The 19,718-nt window shown below is 42.4% G+C and overlaps 1 protein-coding gene across 3 annotated transcripts in view; it reads right to left on the bottom strand.

The window, feature by feature from the left end:
• Positions 1-1,254: 1,254 nt before the first annotated feature.
• The window catches only part of LOC147195565 (zinc-alpha-2-glycoprotein-like), a 42,191-nt gene continuing 23,727 nt past the window's right edge, over positions 1,255-19,718 (bottom strand). For 2 of the 3 annotated variants that reach the window (XM_086128524.1, XM_086128522.1), the window contains 5 exons: positions 10,915-11,193; positions 10,066-10,368; positions 7,565-7,756; positions 7,420-7,496; positions 1,255-6,838 (listed from right to left, as the gene is read on the bottom strand). In XM_086128524.1, coding sequence (XP_085984650.1) covers positions 7,459-7,496; positions 7,565-7,756; positions 10,066-10,368; positions 10,915-11,193 — 812 coding nt within the window. In that variant the 3' untranslated portion in view covers positions 1,255-6,838; positions 7,420-7,458. The remainder of the gene's footprint in view (positions 6,839-7,419; positions 7,497-7,564; positions 7,757-10,065; positions 10,369-10,914; positions 11,194-19,718) is intronic. The other variant, XM_086128523.1, reaches the window with a different exon arrangement.

The raw sequence follows: 19,718 nt of genomic DNA, 5'->3' as shown, positions 1-19,718 counted from the left end.
AAGACTCTCAGTTTACCACTCTGGTGTCCTGCTTCTGGGATCAAATTCTGCTCTTCACTCTTCTCTTTCATATGATCATAACTCTGTGTGTTTCCCCTTTTTCTTCGGACACTCCTAGCCCTGCGTTGTTTTTCCAACCATTCCACGTTATCATATTGAGAGCGTCTCTATTACTAAAAATCCAGTTGTTTTCTCTGCGACCTCAATTTCACTGGTACGGACCTGAGCATGTAGAATCCAGACTCTTGGTCGTACACAGAGCCAACTCAAAGCAGTTGAAGGCGGACTATCATTATTCACTTCAGTATGTTCATAAATCTATGGGCTTCCTTCACTTGTAAGGTAAAGAGCCCTTTTCATTATCCAACCCGTTCCACTTTATCGAATAGAGAACGTCCTTATTTACTTTTTGTCTCCATTACTACTGGTGGTAACAATTAGTTAGCTGCAGCCAAATGGGAGAATGTCAGAATGTGACTCGAGAAGTTCACAGAATAGTCATTTCTGATGCAGACTGTCCAAGAATTATTTGTGACTCAATATTCTTATAAACTTTGAAACATTTCAGGCAAGGGTGCATCATATAAGACTTGTATTTCTTGAAACATTGTATAGGAGAGTAATTCTTAGAAAGTGGAGAGCCAAAAGATAAAACTAAATTAGCCTATCCAAGATGAGTAATATTTTTCTTGAACCAACAAAGTACATGTAAAATGTATTCTCTCCTGACTTCAAACATATTTTGAAGAGTTATTGTGCTGCGAGCCAAAGTCATCTGATTTGCCGATATGCAGTCATGAGTAATCAACCGATTTGCCCCCCTTAAAAACCAATGTCATTCTTTGATGCCTCCCGCCACCAAGTAGCTGGCGATTGCAGCTGCTAATTTGATTTTGATTATTAACTCCTACGAAGTCAAATTTTCTCTGTCATTTTTTTTTTGTTTCTTGAAAATGATGGGGTTGGCTTACTTATTACAGATTGCACATATCTTCGGGGGCTAACCCCCGTCTGTCCATAAAACCTCGTGATGCCCCCGATGACAATCATGAAATGTGTAAAAGAAAACAGTCATTCCATTTTTTTTTTCTATGAAAACCTGAAAAGGAAGCAGCATACTGAACCAGCCTGAATGTGACCTCTTCTTGTTGGTTGGCGCTGAATGCATCAAATTTTAGCATTTCTTTTCTTATGAAGCTTTATGGTTAAGAACAATGATGATGTGAATGTAAATAAAAGACAGTTCTACTTCCATTAAGTCTCATTTTTGTGTATGATGAAATGTGTTTATTTCAAGAGTGTGACACTCATTCAAGACAAATCAGTTGCAGTACTCTACAAGGCCACAGTAGGGAATGCAGTCATCTTTACTGTCAACATGACAACACTTTATCAGCCATTCTTGAGCATTTTGACATTTTCAAGACACACAGAATATTGTGATCAACAGAGTATATACACATAACGATCAAACGGACACACAGACAGCATCATCAGGAAAATAAGTTTGATTCTGCCCTTTTTTGTTCTTTGCTAATCAGTCGTAGAAAAAGGTAGGTTGCACAAAATGCAGGCATTTCGACCAGTGGACTGACAAATTGTACTGATCTCAAATTTAAAATGGGGCATCAATGTCAGCTATTTATGGCTGTGCATCAGTAATGCTGTTTCCAAGCTTGAAATTTACAGTGGAGGAGCATCAGATGCTCACCAACCCAGACCGGTTGAAAAAATGGAATAGACAAGTGTTCTTGTCAATGGAGTGAATTAGTTTTAATTATTAAGACAGGATGCATACATTTGGCTAGCCACTCACACTTATAGAATCTTATTGCTGTGGCACCAGAAGAAAAAAAAGCAATAAAATGCTGTAATATTAGCAGTTGCATGTGTGCAGTGAGGTGGAGAAATGTGGCAAGCATATCAACCTCACAGCAACAAGATTCAGGGTCAGAAAAGTTACCTTTAGCATGTTGCAAAGTTACTAATGCTGTGATCTATAAAAGTCCTTTGAGTGACGGGCAACCAGTCCATTTATTTGTCTATGTTGCGACTGAAGGGCGGCCGTCATCGAATTGCCTCGGATGAGCTAATCATGTTTCGGCGCAGTCACATGAACTCATCATCACCGTCGTTTTTGTCATTGTCAACATTATCCACATTGGTGTCTGCCACAATCAAGATCATCATCATGATTTTTGTCATCTTCATTGCCGTTATTACAGTCATGATAGTTGCCTTCGTCATCATCAGCAGCATCAACATGAGTTTTATTCTGAAGTTTCCAAGTGATGGTGTTTCCTTTCCTGGCGGTCCTGAGCTGTCCCCCAAAGTGACAAGCAGCATTTCCCAACCTTTATTGAGTCAAGACATGGTGATACCTGACAGAAAAATGTCAGCATAACCAAGAATGTCATACAGAGGATTTGAGTTGAAGGGCCACATGCATTCCAATTTGATCTCAAGTGGGCCCTGCGGACCAGAATATTTGTGGCCTGATAAACTACAAATAAAGAAAATACATTTTCCATTGTTTTGGTGCAAATTCTTTGGAAAATATTTACTTTTAGAATTATCGTGTTGCAAATCATGTTTAATATTATATGGGCGATGTGAAATTCCGTGACAAAAGTGAGAACAATTTCAATAATATTGGGAATCATGAATTACGGATGTAAATATGGCAGGATTAGAGTTTGAAAATTCTCGAGGCAATGTCGTGCCATGTGGTGGGATCAAATGAGAACTCGGAGTACACCCCGCCAGGGTTGCTTTTTTTTCTGGCGCTCTGCGCTCTTGAGTGGGCTGCTCTGAGAAGTGAAACACTGCCTCCTGCTGTCAACTGTGTGTGAGTGTCCTTTTGGTTTGGGACAGCAAAACACCCCTTTAAACGTGCCCCCTCCCCCAAACTTTGTCAAATGTAGTCGTTACAATTAGAAAGGCACTCAACAAAAAGGATTGCTTTTATTCTTGTTGAAATATATGTTGACATTGTCCGTTCAAAGTTGGAAGACAAGTGAATATTGTTTGCTAGTTTGTTACACTGGAAACTGCTTATTGCTACACTTGAAGACAGGTTGGTAGTCAAATATGATTCTTACATTTGAACATGATGTATTTTGTGTTCAATTACTCTGTATTTTTATCCTTAAGATTCCTGCCACTTGATTTTCCACACTATGCCATATTGGCAACCATATTGCGGAAAGACACCATTCATGTTGATTGAATTGAATTGAATACAACTTTGTCAAAACATACATCACAGATGAAATTTCTTCCCTCTCAACATAAAAGAAGAGGAGCCGCCGCGGGTGTCCGCGCCGCCATCAAAATGCGCTAGATGGTTTCTCTGCATGTCAAACGACTCAGAGGCTTTGTACATGGCTGTTTTATACTGCACATGCCACGGGCCATCATACCAGGCATGTAGTTGGTTCCCAGTGCAAGATTGACCAACGAGAGCACGAGTGGATTTATCCCGTGAGCTGATTGGCTGGGCATCATCACAGCCTCACACAGCATTTGGTCTCGTTAGTGTGGTCCACGCTGTTGTTGTGTTGTGTTACTTTTACGATAACTTTTCTTGTTTAAGCGATAACTTTTTTTCATTAGTTAAGCTGCGCCCACCCACTTGCTGTCGCCGAAGCAATGCGTCGCAGGTGTGTGGGACAATGTAAGCCCATCCATCCCTCCACGGAGGTGGCACTACCAAAAGAGAGACATTGCTTCAATGGCGACAAGGCGCCGGTTCGCAGCCTTGACCGGGTTGGGAAGCCTTATTTTAAAGGTTTTTCAATCTGGTCGGCTGTTATTTTAGATACATCACAAGGAAGCAGTGACAGCTCAGACGAAGGCTGAAGTGACAGCCGAAACTGTCAGCTCAGTCAGAGGGTTTTTCTTCACACAAAAAAAAAAGGACCATTGTCTGATACATAAAGAAACCTTAAACGTATTTCACCTAATAAGAAGACAAGATGAACATCATAGTGCTACTTATCACCATGTTTTTCTCCAATTTAAAAACCTCAGTTAAACCGTCAGCACCTCCAGCAGAAGAGTCTCCCAGTGAACCGAAAGCCCACACACACCAAGACAAGCCTCTTCTTCGCCTCTCTCAGAAGACGATGTTGTTCAATGTTGTTGTTGAATGTTCATTACTGTATAAGGTTTAATATATATATATATATATATATATATATATATATACACACACACACACCACAAGCCAATGGCAACCTCGAACTGGCAACAAGGAAAGCGGCTACGGCCAAATACCTCCAGCGAGTGAGGCAAGTCCTAAGAAGCCAGCTCAATGGCAAGAATAAGACCCCGGCAATAAACAGCTATGCCCTGCCAGTGATCAGATACCCTGCAGGAATAATAAGGTGGCCAAAGGAAGAGATTCAGACCACGGACGTTAAGACCCGAAAGCTCCTAACCATGCACGGAGGGTTCCATCCCAAATCCAGCACCCTGAGACTGTACGCAAGCCGAAAGGAAGGAGGCCGGGGACTAGTGAGTGTGAGAGCCACTGTCCAGGATGAAACATCCAAGCTCCATGAATACATCAAGGAGAAGGCTCCAACGGATGACGTACTCAGAGAATGTCTCAGACAATGGGGAACAGAAGATGAGGCGCTGGAAGAGGGACCATCATGGGAGGACAAGCCCCTACACGGGATGTACCACCGGACCATAACTGAAGTGGCCAATCTCAAGAAGTCCTATCAGTGGCTAGAGAGGGCTGGCCTGAAGGACAGCACAGAGGCACTCATCCTGGCTGCTCAGGAGCAGGCCCTGAGCACCAGAGCCATTGAGGCCCAGATATACCACACCAGACAAGACCCAAGGTGTAGGTTGTGCAAAGAGGCACCTGAGACGATCCAACACATAACTGCAGGGTGTAAGATGCTGGCAGGGAAAACCTACATGGAACGCCATAACCAGGTGGCTGGCATAGTCTACCGAAACATCTGTGCGGAGTATGGACTGGAAACCCCAAGGTCAAAATGGGAAACACCTCCGAAGGTGGTGGAGAATGACAGAGCGAAGATCCTGTGGGACTTCCAAATCCAGACTGACAAGATGGTAATGGCGAACCAACCAGATATCGTGATCATAGATAAAGGGCAGAGGAAAGCCCTTGGAGTGGATGTAGCGGTCCCAAGTGATGGAAACATCAGAAAGAAGGAACACGAGAAACTCGAGAAATACCAAGGGCTCAGAGAGGAGCTGGAGAGAGCCTGGAAGGTAAAGGTGACAGTCGTGCCTGTGGTGGTCGGAGCACTCGGGGCAGTGACCGCCAAACTAGATGAGTGGTTGCAACAGATCCAGGGAACAACATCGGACATCTCAGTCCAGAAATGTGCAGTGCTGGGAACAGCAAGGATACTGCGCAGAACCCTCAAGCTTCCTGGCCTCTGGTAGAGGACCCGAGCTGAATGAGGGACGGACACCACCCGAGGGGTGAGACGAGGATTTTATATATATATATATATTAAAGATTTAAAGACCAAGTGTGAAGTTGGCCAACCATGTTTTTGAGTTTTGAATATCAATGGCTGTACAATTATAAGCATATTTCCGTAATTTTTTTAAACGCAACCCTTCCAGATTCTTTGGTTAACCTTTAGCAACGCCCTTGACAACGAAAATGCTTTTCTTCGGCAATCTTCGGAAATGACATCACATGGAGAAATGCGAGGGAAGTCCTTCCATTGAACAGCATTGTTGCATTGCTTGTTGGTAAGATGCCACGGCGGTGAGTGGCGATGTATTGTTCGCAATCGACAGAAAAGTTGTACCAGTGGCCGAAGGATAGCAGGGCACTTAAATGGACATATTTTATTCGCACGAAGCGAATGAACTTCACGCCATCATCGACAAGTGTTCTCTGCCATCTCCACTTCAAAGATGACTGCTTTCTCAACCGGTCTGCTTATGATCAAGGATTTGCAAAAAAGTAAGTGAGATTTTTGAATAGATGATGATGATTTTGTCAAAGCATAGCTGCCAACTCTTGTGGAATGAACAGTAGAAGGTAGTGACATTAGCCAAAAGCTAACTCGAGAAGCTAGCAACGTTGAACAGAAGCTAGCGACGTTAGTTTTCGGCTCGAGGCAAACGAGCTGATGATTTTGTCAAAGCATAGCTGTCAACTCTTGTGGAATGAACAGTAGAAGGTAGCGACGTTAGCCGAAAGCTAACTCGAGAAGCTAGCAACATTTAACAGGAGAAGCTAGTGATAGAGACGTTAGTTTTCGGCCCGAGGCAAACCCAGATCGATGCTATTCATATCAGCAATGAGTAATAATGGCAGTCAGACAAATTGTTCTGGAAGTACATTTCAATAGGTTGGCAGCGCTCCTTTGTTGACAAATGAACATGACACGTCCTCTTGGAAAACTGTAAAATTGAAATTGTTGTTTCAATATATATTTACATTTTACACAAAGAAAACTGATCCACTATTCCATGTTGATGATAGCATTAAAATGGGGGGAAAAAATAGGAGAAAAAGAAATCAAAGGAAATTTAGAATAGATAAAAATGCGTGATAAATTGCGATTAATTACTAGCCCCGGCCTCCCTGTGTGGAGTTTGCATGTTCTCCCCGGGCCTGCGTGGGTTTTCTCCGGGTGCTCCGGTTTCCTCCCACATTCCAAAAACATGCATGGCAGGCTGATTGGACGCTCTAAATTGTCCCTAGGTGTGAGTGTGGGCGTGGATGGTTGTTCGTCTCTGTGTGCCCTGCGATTGGCTGGCAACTGATTCAGGGTGTCCCCCGCCTACTGCCCGAAGACGGCTGGGATAGGCTCCAGCACCTCCCGCGAGCCTAGAGAGGATCAAGCGGTTCAGAAAATGGATGGATGGATATGAGTGAACTACGACATTTATACATTTTATCGCGATTAAATATTTAAATCGTTTGACACACTATTTTTTTATTCGGGAAGAAAACACTGAACCCGAACTGAAACACATTGTGTGGGATGCAGGCAGAGGCTACAATAACAATTTTAAAACAAGGAACATGCGAAGATTTTGACCAAAATGCATGTGTTGAGTGTAAGAGAATCATTTTTGTGAACCGAGTCCACTAAGTGCTTATCTACTGTTCTGAAGAAGAACCTGGCGAACCAGGAAAGATGTGAGCACATGCACATTTACGCTGCACATTCTCCAGGGGTCCTAATAATTACGGGGCGCACTGCACTTATATCGTGAATACATTTTTCGCCCAGCACTATTTGAGTGGTAAGTGGTGACCGTTATGAACAGGCAAGCATGTGTTTCTTTAAATTAAATAGCAAATGTAAACTTTGGGTTTCACCTACAGATGAATAAAGACACGTTATTTGAAATTAAAAGAAAAAAAAAGCTTCATTTTTTTCAGAAATCAGTGGTATCACAAACCTGGTATCATATGACCACAGCATGTCTTCCAAGTGTACCTTACGATGTCTCCCTCGACTGGACATCTTCATTACCAGCTGAAAAAATATTCAGTTGTTATTGATTGATCACATCTAACTGATGATTGATGACTGATTCCACTCACCAGGCAAGAAATTTTCCCCGGCGTCAGTATACACGCTGCTTGGGGAATCTGCTTGTCGCTGCTGTAACGTCCCGTTACGGTGCTCACGTCGTCTCTTCCTGTAGACAAAAATGCCGACGCCTACAGACAGGACCATGACAGCGATGAACGTGATGGTGGCCACGATGATGCTGGTGTGATCCACAGGCTTCACTGAAACACCAAGTCCAGAATTAAGTAAGCAACACTCTCGACAATGGTACATCAACCAGGGCCTGACAGATGACTCGAATGTATCGGTCGATATTACGTCTATAACAATGTGTCTGAATTGTAATACTGTATTTTCCACACTAAAAGGCGCACTGGATTATGAGAGGTATCTTCAGTGAATGGCCTATTTTATATATATTTTTTCATATATTGGACACACCGCATTATAGACGCAATCTACAATGCATCCACTAGATGGAGCTAGGCTCAAGGAAACAGAACGATAGATGTCAGTAAAACTTTAATAAAGCAGCGACACAGTTCACTTAACAAACAGCAAGTTATAACATTGACTTGTTAACGTTGAACTCTCTTGCGCTGCTCTATTTCTGTGTTCAACTGCATAACCCGATCGCCTTAAGTTTGAACTCTGCGTTGTAAGCATGTCTCTAGCAAGGAGCATTTTTGGGGGTCAACATATTACCGTAATAACCATACAAAAGGCGCATTGGATTTTAAGAAGCACTGTGAGCTTTTAAGAAAATGGAAGGCTTTTAGATGCGCCTTTTCATGCGGAAAATACGGTAGTTTTTTTTTTGTCAAGAACATTACTGTGGGTCAGTTATTGCTGTGTCTTATCTTATCTTATGTAATAGGATTACGGTTCAACGACTGTCAGAGACGCACTCCAACCAAACTTTAACAATGAACTCAGACTCAGGGAGGATTGTCTTTACTGCCAGCAGGGGGCACGGTTTTGAAGCCACACAATTGTGTTCACTTCTCAAAACTGACCGACCTCCGTAGCCCCTGCTGAGCTAGTTATTGACAGGTTATGCAAATTACAAGTGACATGTCAGAAAAACACTCCCCCCTCATTGACATGCCGTGCCCCCGACCCGGCCTTTTGATACGGTGGGCGGGACACCTCTCTGCGCCAGTACCAACATCTATAATCAACAGACACTTTGACATTTTAATGGTTAGCCTCTCCATGAAATGAGACATTACAGACACTTTAACATACTGATAATAGAATGCTTCATGAATTGAGACATTTATTACCAGTTCCCAGACATCTTTGGCATGCTTGAGCACATAACTTCGAAACTGTCCGTCCGAAGTTGAGTGTCCCTTGTTCTTATCAGTTACCAGGCCTACCCCCCGAGATGAACTGGCCCCCCTGTGCTCCACTTAGACCACAAGCTATGTAAACACATCAGAGGATGCTGGCTGGGAATCCACGAGAATGTCCCAATCAAGCACAAAACCTTTAAACATGATATATCATTGTTTTTGTCAATTCCTTTAACAACGATATTTTATCATCATATCGAAATTGGTCTATGAACATTGAAGATATTAATAACGAGAGTGTTGCTGGATAAAATGTCAGCTGTAACCTGACGTCACATTCGTTTTCTCACATAGAGCCTTTCATTAAATTCAACCAGAGGGATTACGAGCGTGCTGTTTTGGTGAAGAGCAGACTCAAAGATGGGAACACCAGATATTTATAAAACTTTACAATCTTGCTACATTTCCAAAACAATACGAATGGCAACTCCGTCTTTGTAACGGTTTTTGTTTTGTGATCATGATACAAGTCAGAATTGAAGCTTCAACATTGCAGAGGCGTTTGGAACTTGTGCTGTGTTGACACCGAATGCTTGAACTTGAACTCATGTTTAGCCACATCTGCAAGCCAGCCGCATCACGCAGGGAGCTGGTGCAAAATAGCATGCACAAAGTATTCCCAGAAATGATCAGCGGAAGTCAGAGAGTTGTTTTTGTTTGTTTTTGTTTTTTAAACAATTTAGTGTTAATTTGATTGCATTTATGAAATGTCTGCTGGCCACGATCTTGGTGGCCCGCCCTGTGCTGGTGCTCATGGTCAACGCTGGATTTTTTTTTTCAATATATAAACAGAATAATTAACATTCTGGTCAGCACAAGTTGGCATTCAGTGATTTCTATTAAAAAAACACAGACAATCCATAACATTCATCGGCTAAGCTTACTCAACATAAACCAATTGAAAGTGTTGAAAATAGTTTCAGCTTTATTCAAGCTCTAAAACAGGGGAACTCAAGTAAATGTGCCTGCAACAGTGCAAACACGAATACTGTGAATATTCGTGGAACAAGAATTAAGCAGATTGATCCGCCCATTTTCATCCATGTGAGACGGATGACATTTTATCCAGCAACACTCTCCACGGTGGCTCGAAAACGGCGTCAAAGTACCCTCGGGCTGGCATTGCGAATGTCATGGCTCGTGTGTTGTCTGTGTTTGGTCATTCCTCTTACCGTAATTTGTTTTGATGGAGGCGGCGTCCAACGTGGTGATGATCTCCTCGGGTAGTCCGGAGAGACTGAAGACGCAATTGTAGTGGTGCCAGTCGGAGGGCGGCACAGCGCCCACATCCAGGCTGACGCTAATCTGGAAGGTTCCATCGTGGTTGGGAAGTAACTGGCCATGCACCACATGCTCGTGAAGCTGCTCGCTGTCACGCGCCCAGAATATGTCCACTTTGTCGGGGTAGAATCCCGTGGCGTGACATGTGACCGGCGCCGATGGCCACGTCTGCAGTAGAGACATCAGGGGCCGCTCTGAGGAAGTGAGACACAATAAAGCCAATGATTTTGTTTTGGAATTAGGTTGTAACATGCGGGCCGTTGCACACGAACCGCTGGGATGAAACTCAACTCGACATTTTATAATCAACATTTAACTGTAGTAAAGTTTTAATTCTGGCAATATGATAATAAATATAATCCAGTTTAAAGTAGGATAAAGCAATGCTTTCAAATCTTCACTAAAGGTTTGATAACATTGGGATGGAAATCCATCAAGTGGCTTGGGGCTTTAATTTAATAATTGCTTTCCAAATTTCATCATCTGATCTGAGACGGCTAGGAGTTGAGATTTCAATTTCTTTTGATTGACATTAAAGTTGATTTGATTTGCTTCCATGTATTTTGTTGATGGTACTTGCTGTTTGCAGCTCTCGTAAGTGTCTTTCAAATCTATGAATACTTACCCGCGTTCGCAACGTTTCACGTCTGTAGATATTTAGAATTTTGAGTTAAAACAAAACACAAAACAAAACAAAATAAATCCACAGATTTGCTGTGCCAAGGACTTGAGCAACTCACGTGTCCTCTGTAGGATGCTCTTCCCAGATTTCAGTGTCTTGTTCAGGCGATTAGGACATTCACTGAGCAGGCGTTCCTCCATGAACTTCAGCCAGCCCTCATTGTGGTTCCACTTGCGTCCAGTGGGCTCCAGCTGAGGCTGGAGCCATATCCACTGCCGACGCTTCATGTCCAGAACCAGTGTGGTGTCGGCGTCGTAACTGTGATGGTTGAATCCCCAAACCATGTGGGTTTCGTCGTCGTACTCGCAGCCGTGCAGCACCTGGAACACATGGACGCCTGACCAGGCACGGCACGAAGATGCACCATTAGCTCGGAGCTTCGGCCATTCGCGTGACTATTTAGTTTCACCGGGTGGCTCCTTGAGTTATCTGGCCGTGTCATTTTTTCACGCTATTTACTAGCATCTAGCTCCTCAAACCATTGAAAGTGACACGGAATTTGTTCTCATGCCGCCATATTAAGCAGCGTCTCAATTGTGTTAAACTGCATAGAGGATTGAACATTGAGCCATAGGCTACCTGAAATCAGAGGACTTCTGATGTATCATCTGCGGATGTTTTATTGTTCCTTGATGGTGATGTCAAAATGGACATACAACAGCTGGACCACGACGCAGGACTTCACATTGTATAGTTCAGTTTATTTTGGATTGGATTGGATACAACTTTATTGTCAAATGTGCATACAGCACAGATGAAATTTCTTCCCTCTCAACATAAAACAAGAAACAAGAGCAGCCGCTGCGGGTGTCCGCGCCGCCATCAAAAGAAAAGTGAACAAAATTTTAGATACCTTGTTGACTCTGTGTTCTATTTGGGAAATTTGTGGACCACAAAGCGCACCTGATTTAACGCCACAACAGCTACATTTAGCCATAAAAATCTATACGTAGATATATTGAGTGCTTGCTTTATTGGCCGGCGGACTTTGTATCGGTCTGTCGTGGTAAAGAAGGAGCTGAGCCAAAAGGCGAAGCTCTCAATTTACTGGTCGATCTACGTTCCAACCCTCATCTATGGTCACGAGCTATGGGTCATGACCGAAAGAACGAGATCCAGGATACAAGCGGTTGAAATGAGTTTCCTCCGCAGGGTGTCCGGGCTCTCCCTTAGAGATATGGTGAGAAGCTCGGTCATCCAGGAGGGGCTCAGAGTCGAGCCGCTTCTCCTCCACATCAAGAGGAGCTAGATGAGGTGGCTTGGGCATCTGATTCGGATGCCTCCTGAACGCCTCCCTGGTGAGGTGTTCCGGGCATGTCCCACCGGGCGGAGACCCCGAGGACGACTCAGAGCACGCTGGAGAGATTATGTCACCCAGCTGGCCTGGGAACGCCTTGGGATCCCCCGGGAAGAGCTAGAAGAAGTGGCTGGGGAGAGGGAAGTCTGGGCTTCCCTGCTAAAGCTGCTGCTTCCGGGACCCGACCTCGGATAAGCAGTAGAAGATGGATGGATGGATGGCTTTATTGGCCGACGGTCTCTTTCGTTCTGACATTGGTTATTTGCAAAGGAAGATGTCACCCAGAGGGATATTTTAAAACTTTCAATTAACTTCATCACCAGTAAAAGGTCCCCCCACCCCAAACAATGCCGAATACAAGTTACACAGTTAGCCTTCCTGAAAAGTCATTGTTCACTACATCTGGACTGCACATGCTACTTGACGTCAATGAGACGTGACGTCGTCTGTCGTTTACACACTTGAAAATGCCAGCGTCCGACAAGAGTTCATTAGCAATGGGAAAATGTGTTTTCAACTACTTGTAACTTGTGTTGATGAAGCTGTTGCTTTAATAAGAATGAAAAGAATTACAAATGCTGTGCTAAAGAGTCTAGTGAACTCACTTTTGATTGGTGTGTTCCGTTCGGCTGTTACCGATATGATCATCAGAATTGGTGTAAAATTTTCAATGTTAGAGTGTCGGTATAGTTACCATTTAACCAGTTTTCAACTGTAGTTCCTCTATCTGAACACTGAGTGGCGCCCACATAAAAACAGACATGACTTGAAGCAGTTGTTCCCAACCTTTTTTGCCCCACGGACTGGTTTAATGTCAGACAATATTTTCAGGGACCGACCTTTAAGGCGTGACGGATAAATACAACAATATAATATGATATGATCTGCATGAAAACTGTGGTGTTTTCAAAACATAGCAAAAAATACTAATGATGACAGAGGAACTCCTATCTGGCCGTAACGCTCTGGTTGCTATGGTAATGTTTAAACGTGCCTTCAAAATAAGATACACTGCCAATAGAAAGTGCATACAAAGTGCATGAAAAATACGACTCACCGTATTATGCAGAGTGGGCTTGGTACGTGGGAATCTCCCTGTGAGATAAATCCGTATTTTAAGTAGGACTCCTGATACTGTCCATTAAATGTAGCCTTCTTTTTCTTGAAAGTTGTAGGCTCCTCTTCTGTCTCCTGGCTGGGCCTTTTCTCTTTCCCAAAGACGTTTGGTTTTATTTTTTTTACTCGTTTTTGCGAGCTACTGGGTTTCATTTTAGCGGTAACCTATCACATGACAGAGAAGCGTGCCTTGACTTGCGTCAAGAGTGAAATTTTTTGGACGAATGTAACAGAGGATCCAATCATTTTTCAAAATTAAATATCTTTCAGATTCCGAAATAAATAAAACGGAAGTAAGGTAAGTTATTTATTCTTTCTGTGCGGCCCGGCACCAAATGACCCGCAGGTTGGGGATCACTGTCTTGAAGAACAAGAAATCTGAGGTGACGTCATGTCACAGCGCTCTCTTACATTTGGATTTGGAACAATATAAAATAGGTCCATTTTGACTGGAAAAAAAGCGGAATCCCGCCAAAAAGCGGAAAAATCTCATCACTGCTTGAATAAGGTATGACAGATATTCTCTTTTGGCCTCTTTTACTGTGATCTTGTAGTTACGCCAACAGTCTTTCCAAATTTGATAAGAGAACTGCAATTTGTCTTTTTTCCACTTGCGTTCGGCTTTGCGACACCCCTGCCTGGCTGTGCGAGTTTTGTCGTTAAACCCCAAGGCTCGGGTTTAGGTTTTGGGAGCACAGTTTTTGAAGGAGCCACCGAATCCAAGATGGCACGGCCTGATGAGTTGAACCAAGAGGTGAGTTCCTCTGTGTTAGATGAGGGTACGCAAAGGTTATTAAAGGCATCAGAGAACCGACTAGCAGTGCGAGGGTTAAAAATTTGGCGGTTGCAACGAGGAGCGGCAGATTTTACAGCAGCACGCGATAAGACGTCAAATAAAACTGCCATGTGGTCAGAAATCCCATTTACAAGGACTTCCAGATTTGACACCGGGAGACCATAAGCAAGGACAAATTCTAAAATATTTCCTTGTTCATGTGTCAGGCTGGTCACATATTGCACAAAATTAAAAGAGTCGATAAGTCTTAAGAAGTCCTTTGCTAGTGTTTTTTCCAGACAGCACACATGGATATTAAAATCCCCCATTAGGAGGATATGATCATATCTCAGCCTGATTTCTGCAAGAAGGGTTGAAAAATCGCTTAAAAAGTCTTTATTGTATTTAGGAGGATGGTAAATGACAGCGCAGAGCGCCGGGAAAACACGACCGACTTCAAAGAAGGTTGCTTCAAAACTGGTGGTTGATGTGGTGAATGTACACCGTTTAAATATGAAATTGTTCTTAAAGATACTCACCGTTCCTCCACCACGGCCTGAGGTCCTCGGGGTATCCAGGAATGCCCATTCAGGTGGCAACAATTCAATTAAAGTGTTGTACTCACCAGTACCTGTCCAAGTCTCCGTCAGACACAGGAAATCCAAGTCATTGGAAAGGAAATTCTCATTCAGAATAAGGGTCTTATTCGTCAACGACCGGGCGTTTAACAATGCGATCCTTGAGGGAGTAGCAACGGGAGGGATTGCCTCTTCTGATCGCCGAGCCTGGGGGAATTCCCTCAAAAGATTTAGCTGGACTCCTCGCCGAGAAAGGCGCGGAGGGTAGAAATGCCGTGGCACGGTGGGAGAGCCAACGACTGTTATCAAGAACGAGGCGACGGGGTCGAGGGCACGCCATGACGGAGTAATTCCGTGCGTTTGGGAACGAGCAGCGATCGAAGTGTGTCTCAGATCCCATTTTAGCTTCACGAGCTGACCGCTACGTTTGCCGCGGCGGCGCTTCTGTGAAGGGGGCGAGCGAACGCGGAAAAGATTAGCCGGCACGTTTGCCAAGAACGGAGGTAGCGTCTTTTCACCACCGCCTTGCCAAAACGCGGCCGAATCTCCGACGTGTTGTTGAATCAACAACAACAACTGACGTTCATAAACCAACCCAGACGCTGTTCGGAAGGCAACAAGCATTGCGAGTAGTAAAAAAACCCGAAATGGCAGGAGCGTCGCCGCACACACTGGCGCACTGTCCGCCATCTTGGGAAGAAAAAAAATTGTATTTCTATATACTGTATGTACTGTATTTTCCACACTATTGGGTGCACCAAAAAGTCTTCCATTTTCTTAGAAGCTCACAGAGCGCCTTAAAATCCGGTGCGTCTTTTGTATGGTCATTACGGTAAGACGTCGACTCCAAGATGGCTCCTTCCTGGAGACAATATTATAACTTGCTGTTGGTTCAGTGAACTGTATCGCTGCTTTATTAAATAAGTATGTGTTGCAGCTCCGAAAAAAGGGAGCTGTAGTGTTAATTTTTTAAAACAGTCTCAACAAATACAGGTACGTCTTTGTCTATCTCTGTGCTTTCTTCCGTTCGACTTGAGAGGCGTTCAAGACCACCACCGAAAAATGTAAACGAACGATTACTTGAAAATGAAATTACGTATGAAAACTACAAAAATTGAAAATCATACATCGAAACTGAAAAGCAAACGAGGATATAACAAAATTAATTCTATCCCCCCCCCGACAGAATTTATATTGTGATTTCATCATTTGTGAATACACAATAAAGGAATAAATAACTACGACTGACATCTTGTCGTGTTATTTTGACTTCAAGATGGCGCCGCGAGAGTGGCTGCCTTTCCAGCAGCTACTAATTATTTTGTTCTTCGACTTCTTCCTCTCATAACTTTGCTGCTATGAAGTGGGAATTTCTCCATTGTGAGACTATTAAAGGTTTTCTTATTTTATCTTATCTGCTTGTACTCTTGGAGCTACGATAAAGGAAATGCAAATGGGTTTTTCGGAGGCGGTCATGAACGCCTCTTGAGTTGACCGGAAGAAAAGAAGGGAAGGAGACAAAGACACACCTGAGTTTGTTGAAAAAATGAGAGCTGTGGTTGTAGTTTTATTTTTATTTTTTAAACGCTGACTTTGTTAATGGTTTTCAGTCTCAGCAAGTACAGGTACTGTACGTCTTTGTCCGTCTCCATGCTTTCTTCCGTTCCACTCAAGAGGCGTTCAAGGCCGCCTACGAAAAACGTAAATTAATTCTTACTTCAATGAAACCAAGAAGAAAATCAAGCGAGGAAATCACAAAATAAATTCTGTAGGGGGGGATATAGAATTTATTTTGTGATTTCCTCGCTTGATTTTCTGTTTTGATGCATGATTTTCAATTTTCGTCGTTTCATTTAAGGACAGTAATAGCTAATTTACATTTTTCAGAGGCGGTCATGAACGCCTCTCAAGTTGAACGGACACCTCTCGAGTTGAATGGAAGGAGCGTAGCACCATCTAGTGGACGCATTGTAGATGGCACCTTTTAGTGCACTTTTTAGTCCATCCATTTCCGCTTTATTCTCACAAGGGTCGCGGGGCGTGCTGGAGCCTTTCTCAGCTGTAGGTGGAGGACACCCTGAACCGGTTGCCAGCCAATCGCAGGGCACACACAGACGAAAACCCAGAGACAATTTCGAGTGTTCAATCAACCTGCCATGCAAGTTTTTGGAATGCGGAAGAAAACCAGGAGGACCCGGAGAAAACCTACGCAGGCACGGGGAGAGCATGCAAACTCCACACAGGAAGGCCGGAGCTGAGATCAAACCTAAGACCTCTGCACTGTGAGGTTGACGCGCTCACCACTGGACTACCGAGCCACCCTTAAACATTATATTTGATAACAAAATGGATAAATGGCCTCCTGGCTCATCAAACGGGGCAAACACTGACTTAACTTCATTTGTGGATACATTTGACCATGACGATACATGGAGAGTAAAATATCCCCAAAATAGAACATTTACGTGCCGTAATAACACTGTGTCAAGCTAATCAAGAATGGACTTTTTGCTGAATTCAGAGAATGTTAACAAAAGCAACATTGAGGTGGGCATACCGTATTTTTCGGGGCTATAAGTCACATTTTTTTTCATAGTTTGGCAAGGGGTGTGATTTATATTCTGGAGCGATTTATGTGTGAAATGATTAACACATGATATATTCACATTGTTTTCATATTAAACCACAAGAGGGTGCTCTTGGCCTGTGTTGATACTTTCCACATTGGCGGTAGCTGATAAAAAAACAACTGACGATGACTCTGACGTAAGCAACGTAGAAGAGGAAGCGCTGCATCTTCGACCTCGGGAGTTTGCGGAGTTCTTTAAAAGTGACACCAAGGATGAATATTTCATGGGATTTAGTGCAGGGGTCTCAAACTCAATTTACCTGGGTGGGGCAATACTGAAGTTGAAATGGAACTCTGTGATAAACCAATTATGCCTGAGGAGGCGAACGCCACTATCATTCTCCTAAAGAATAACAAGACTGTAGGAAATGGAGTGGTTTGAGAACTGTCCAAATCCTTTGAATTTGAATGGACTTCCTATCCTAACAACGATGCATGGTTTCACAGCACTGATTCCCAAATCAAACAAAAAAACTTTTCTGATTGACAACTGGTGTCCAGAATCATTACTTAATAATGAATATAACATTTACCTTGCTATTTACCAGAATATTAAAAATAAAATTGATTCTATTCTTGATGAGACTCAGTCAGGGTTTATGCCCAAGACACGTAACAAAAAACATTAGGATAGTTCTGGATTACTCTGAAATTGAGGATAATTTTGTTCATAGACGTGATAAAGTCTTTGATACAGTAAAGTACACCACATCAAATTACAGTCTTTGAATAAATTCGGCTTTAATAATTATTTTTGCTGAGCTATGAAAACCCACGATGTAAACAGTAATCATACCCTTAAACTGTAAGGTGGCACTTCCCCTCGATTTAACATCTCTTGCGATATATGACAGGGTTGTCCTGCCGTCCCTTTTTGTTAATAGTCGCACAAATTATGGCTTATAATATCCAAGATAGCATCTCTTCTTGGAAAATAATTCATATTGACATAATTAACAGATGACAACAGCTTTTTCTTTCAATGAAAACCATATTGCTGTAGGCATCAAAGCAATTCAGGACTTCTCAGGGGCTTCCAATTTATGTTTGAAAATTACCAAATGTGAACTCATTGATATTAAGTATTGTTCTAATAAGTGAAATGTGATAAGAAATGAAGTGAGATACTTAGGTCTCTTGATAACGAAAGATCAAACGAACGAAGTTCAAGAAATATCTTTTAAACTGATCCACAAATTCTATCCAGCGAAAACGTATATAAACAAGAGCTTTCAGAAAGACATTGATGTGAATTGTAGCTTTTGTAATGAGTGCCCTGAAACTGTTGTTCATTTATTTTGGAACTGTACATCTGTTCATTTTTTTATGGCAGAAATTGTGATTTTATATATTATGTTCTATGTTCTATGTATGTTTGTCTAGCTAATACTAGCTGCCGGTAGCGATGTTCCCATTGAAGGCAAAGGCAATGCATGTGCATTGAAATTTTCCATAAATTGTTCATTTCTCAAAAAAATTTCATGAGGCAGATTTTCTTTTGTCAATGCCAAAACTTGAATTTATATTTTATCGTGATGTCAATATACATAAAATGCGGTAACACTTGCTGGTACACTAAAAGATACCAAGCTATTTTATAAATGAATAGAATAAGACATTACAGTAATCCCTCATTTATCGCGGTTAATGGGGACCAAAACCACCCGCGATAAACGAAAATCCGCGAAGTAGCGACCAATTTACATATATATTAAGCCCTTTGCGCTTGAGCAGAGCACACTAACACACACACACACACACACACACACATTTGGCGAGATAAAATAAAAACATCTTATGGCTACGTGTTGTTTTTGCATTCAAATTTGGGGGGAAATTTGGATGGACCAATCACGATGGTATTTGCATCTGCAAAATTGCGAAGAATAACAATATTTTGACACTAATTTGATCCCATTTGAAACATAGTGGACACATGCGTTAATGGGATGAATTTGACCATGCAGACGGTGTTTTCGTGACATGCGTCAATGTCAACGTCAAATACCCTATTGACTAGACATCGGCATCAAATGATCTATCACTTCATTTACACAAAAATAAAAAAACATTAGCTTCAACTGCTAACTCCAGTTGTTATCTTCAACAACTAAATCGATCAATTAGCTTCATCAGCAAAACATCAGCTTGCTGCATTAGTTAGTTTTCATTTAGCTTCTTGGCAAGTGTTATTCGGCTTCACTGACTGGCTTCTCGAGTTATCTTGTGTTATTTCTTTGTACAGTAATCCCTCGTTTATCGCGGTTAATGGGGACCAAAACCATCCGTGCTAAACGAAAATCCGCGAAGTCGTGACCCCCCCTCCATATAGGTACATGTACATAATATTTATACGGCCAAATTTAATGGTATACATGCATGTAGAAGTGAATTTTGAAGTAATTAACATGACTTAATACTGTATACTAATAGATTTAAACATGTATAAGTTAGGTTAGTTTATGAA

This window comes from Hippocampus guttulatus, chromosome 14 (assembly GCF_054856545.1).
Source record: "Hippocampus guttulatus isolate MCC_2025c chromosome 14, RoL_Hgut_1.0, whole genome shotgun sequence".
NCBI lineage: Eukaryota > Metazoa > Chordata > Actinopteri > Syngnathiformes > Syngnathidae > Hippocampus > Hippocampus guttulatus.
This window is presented reverse-complemented; position numbering and strand designations above follow the sequence as displayed.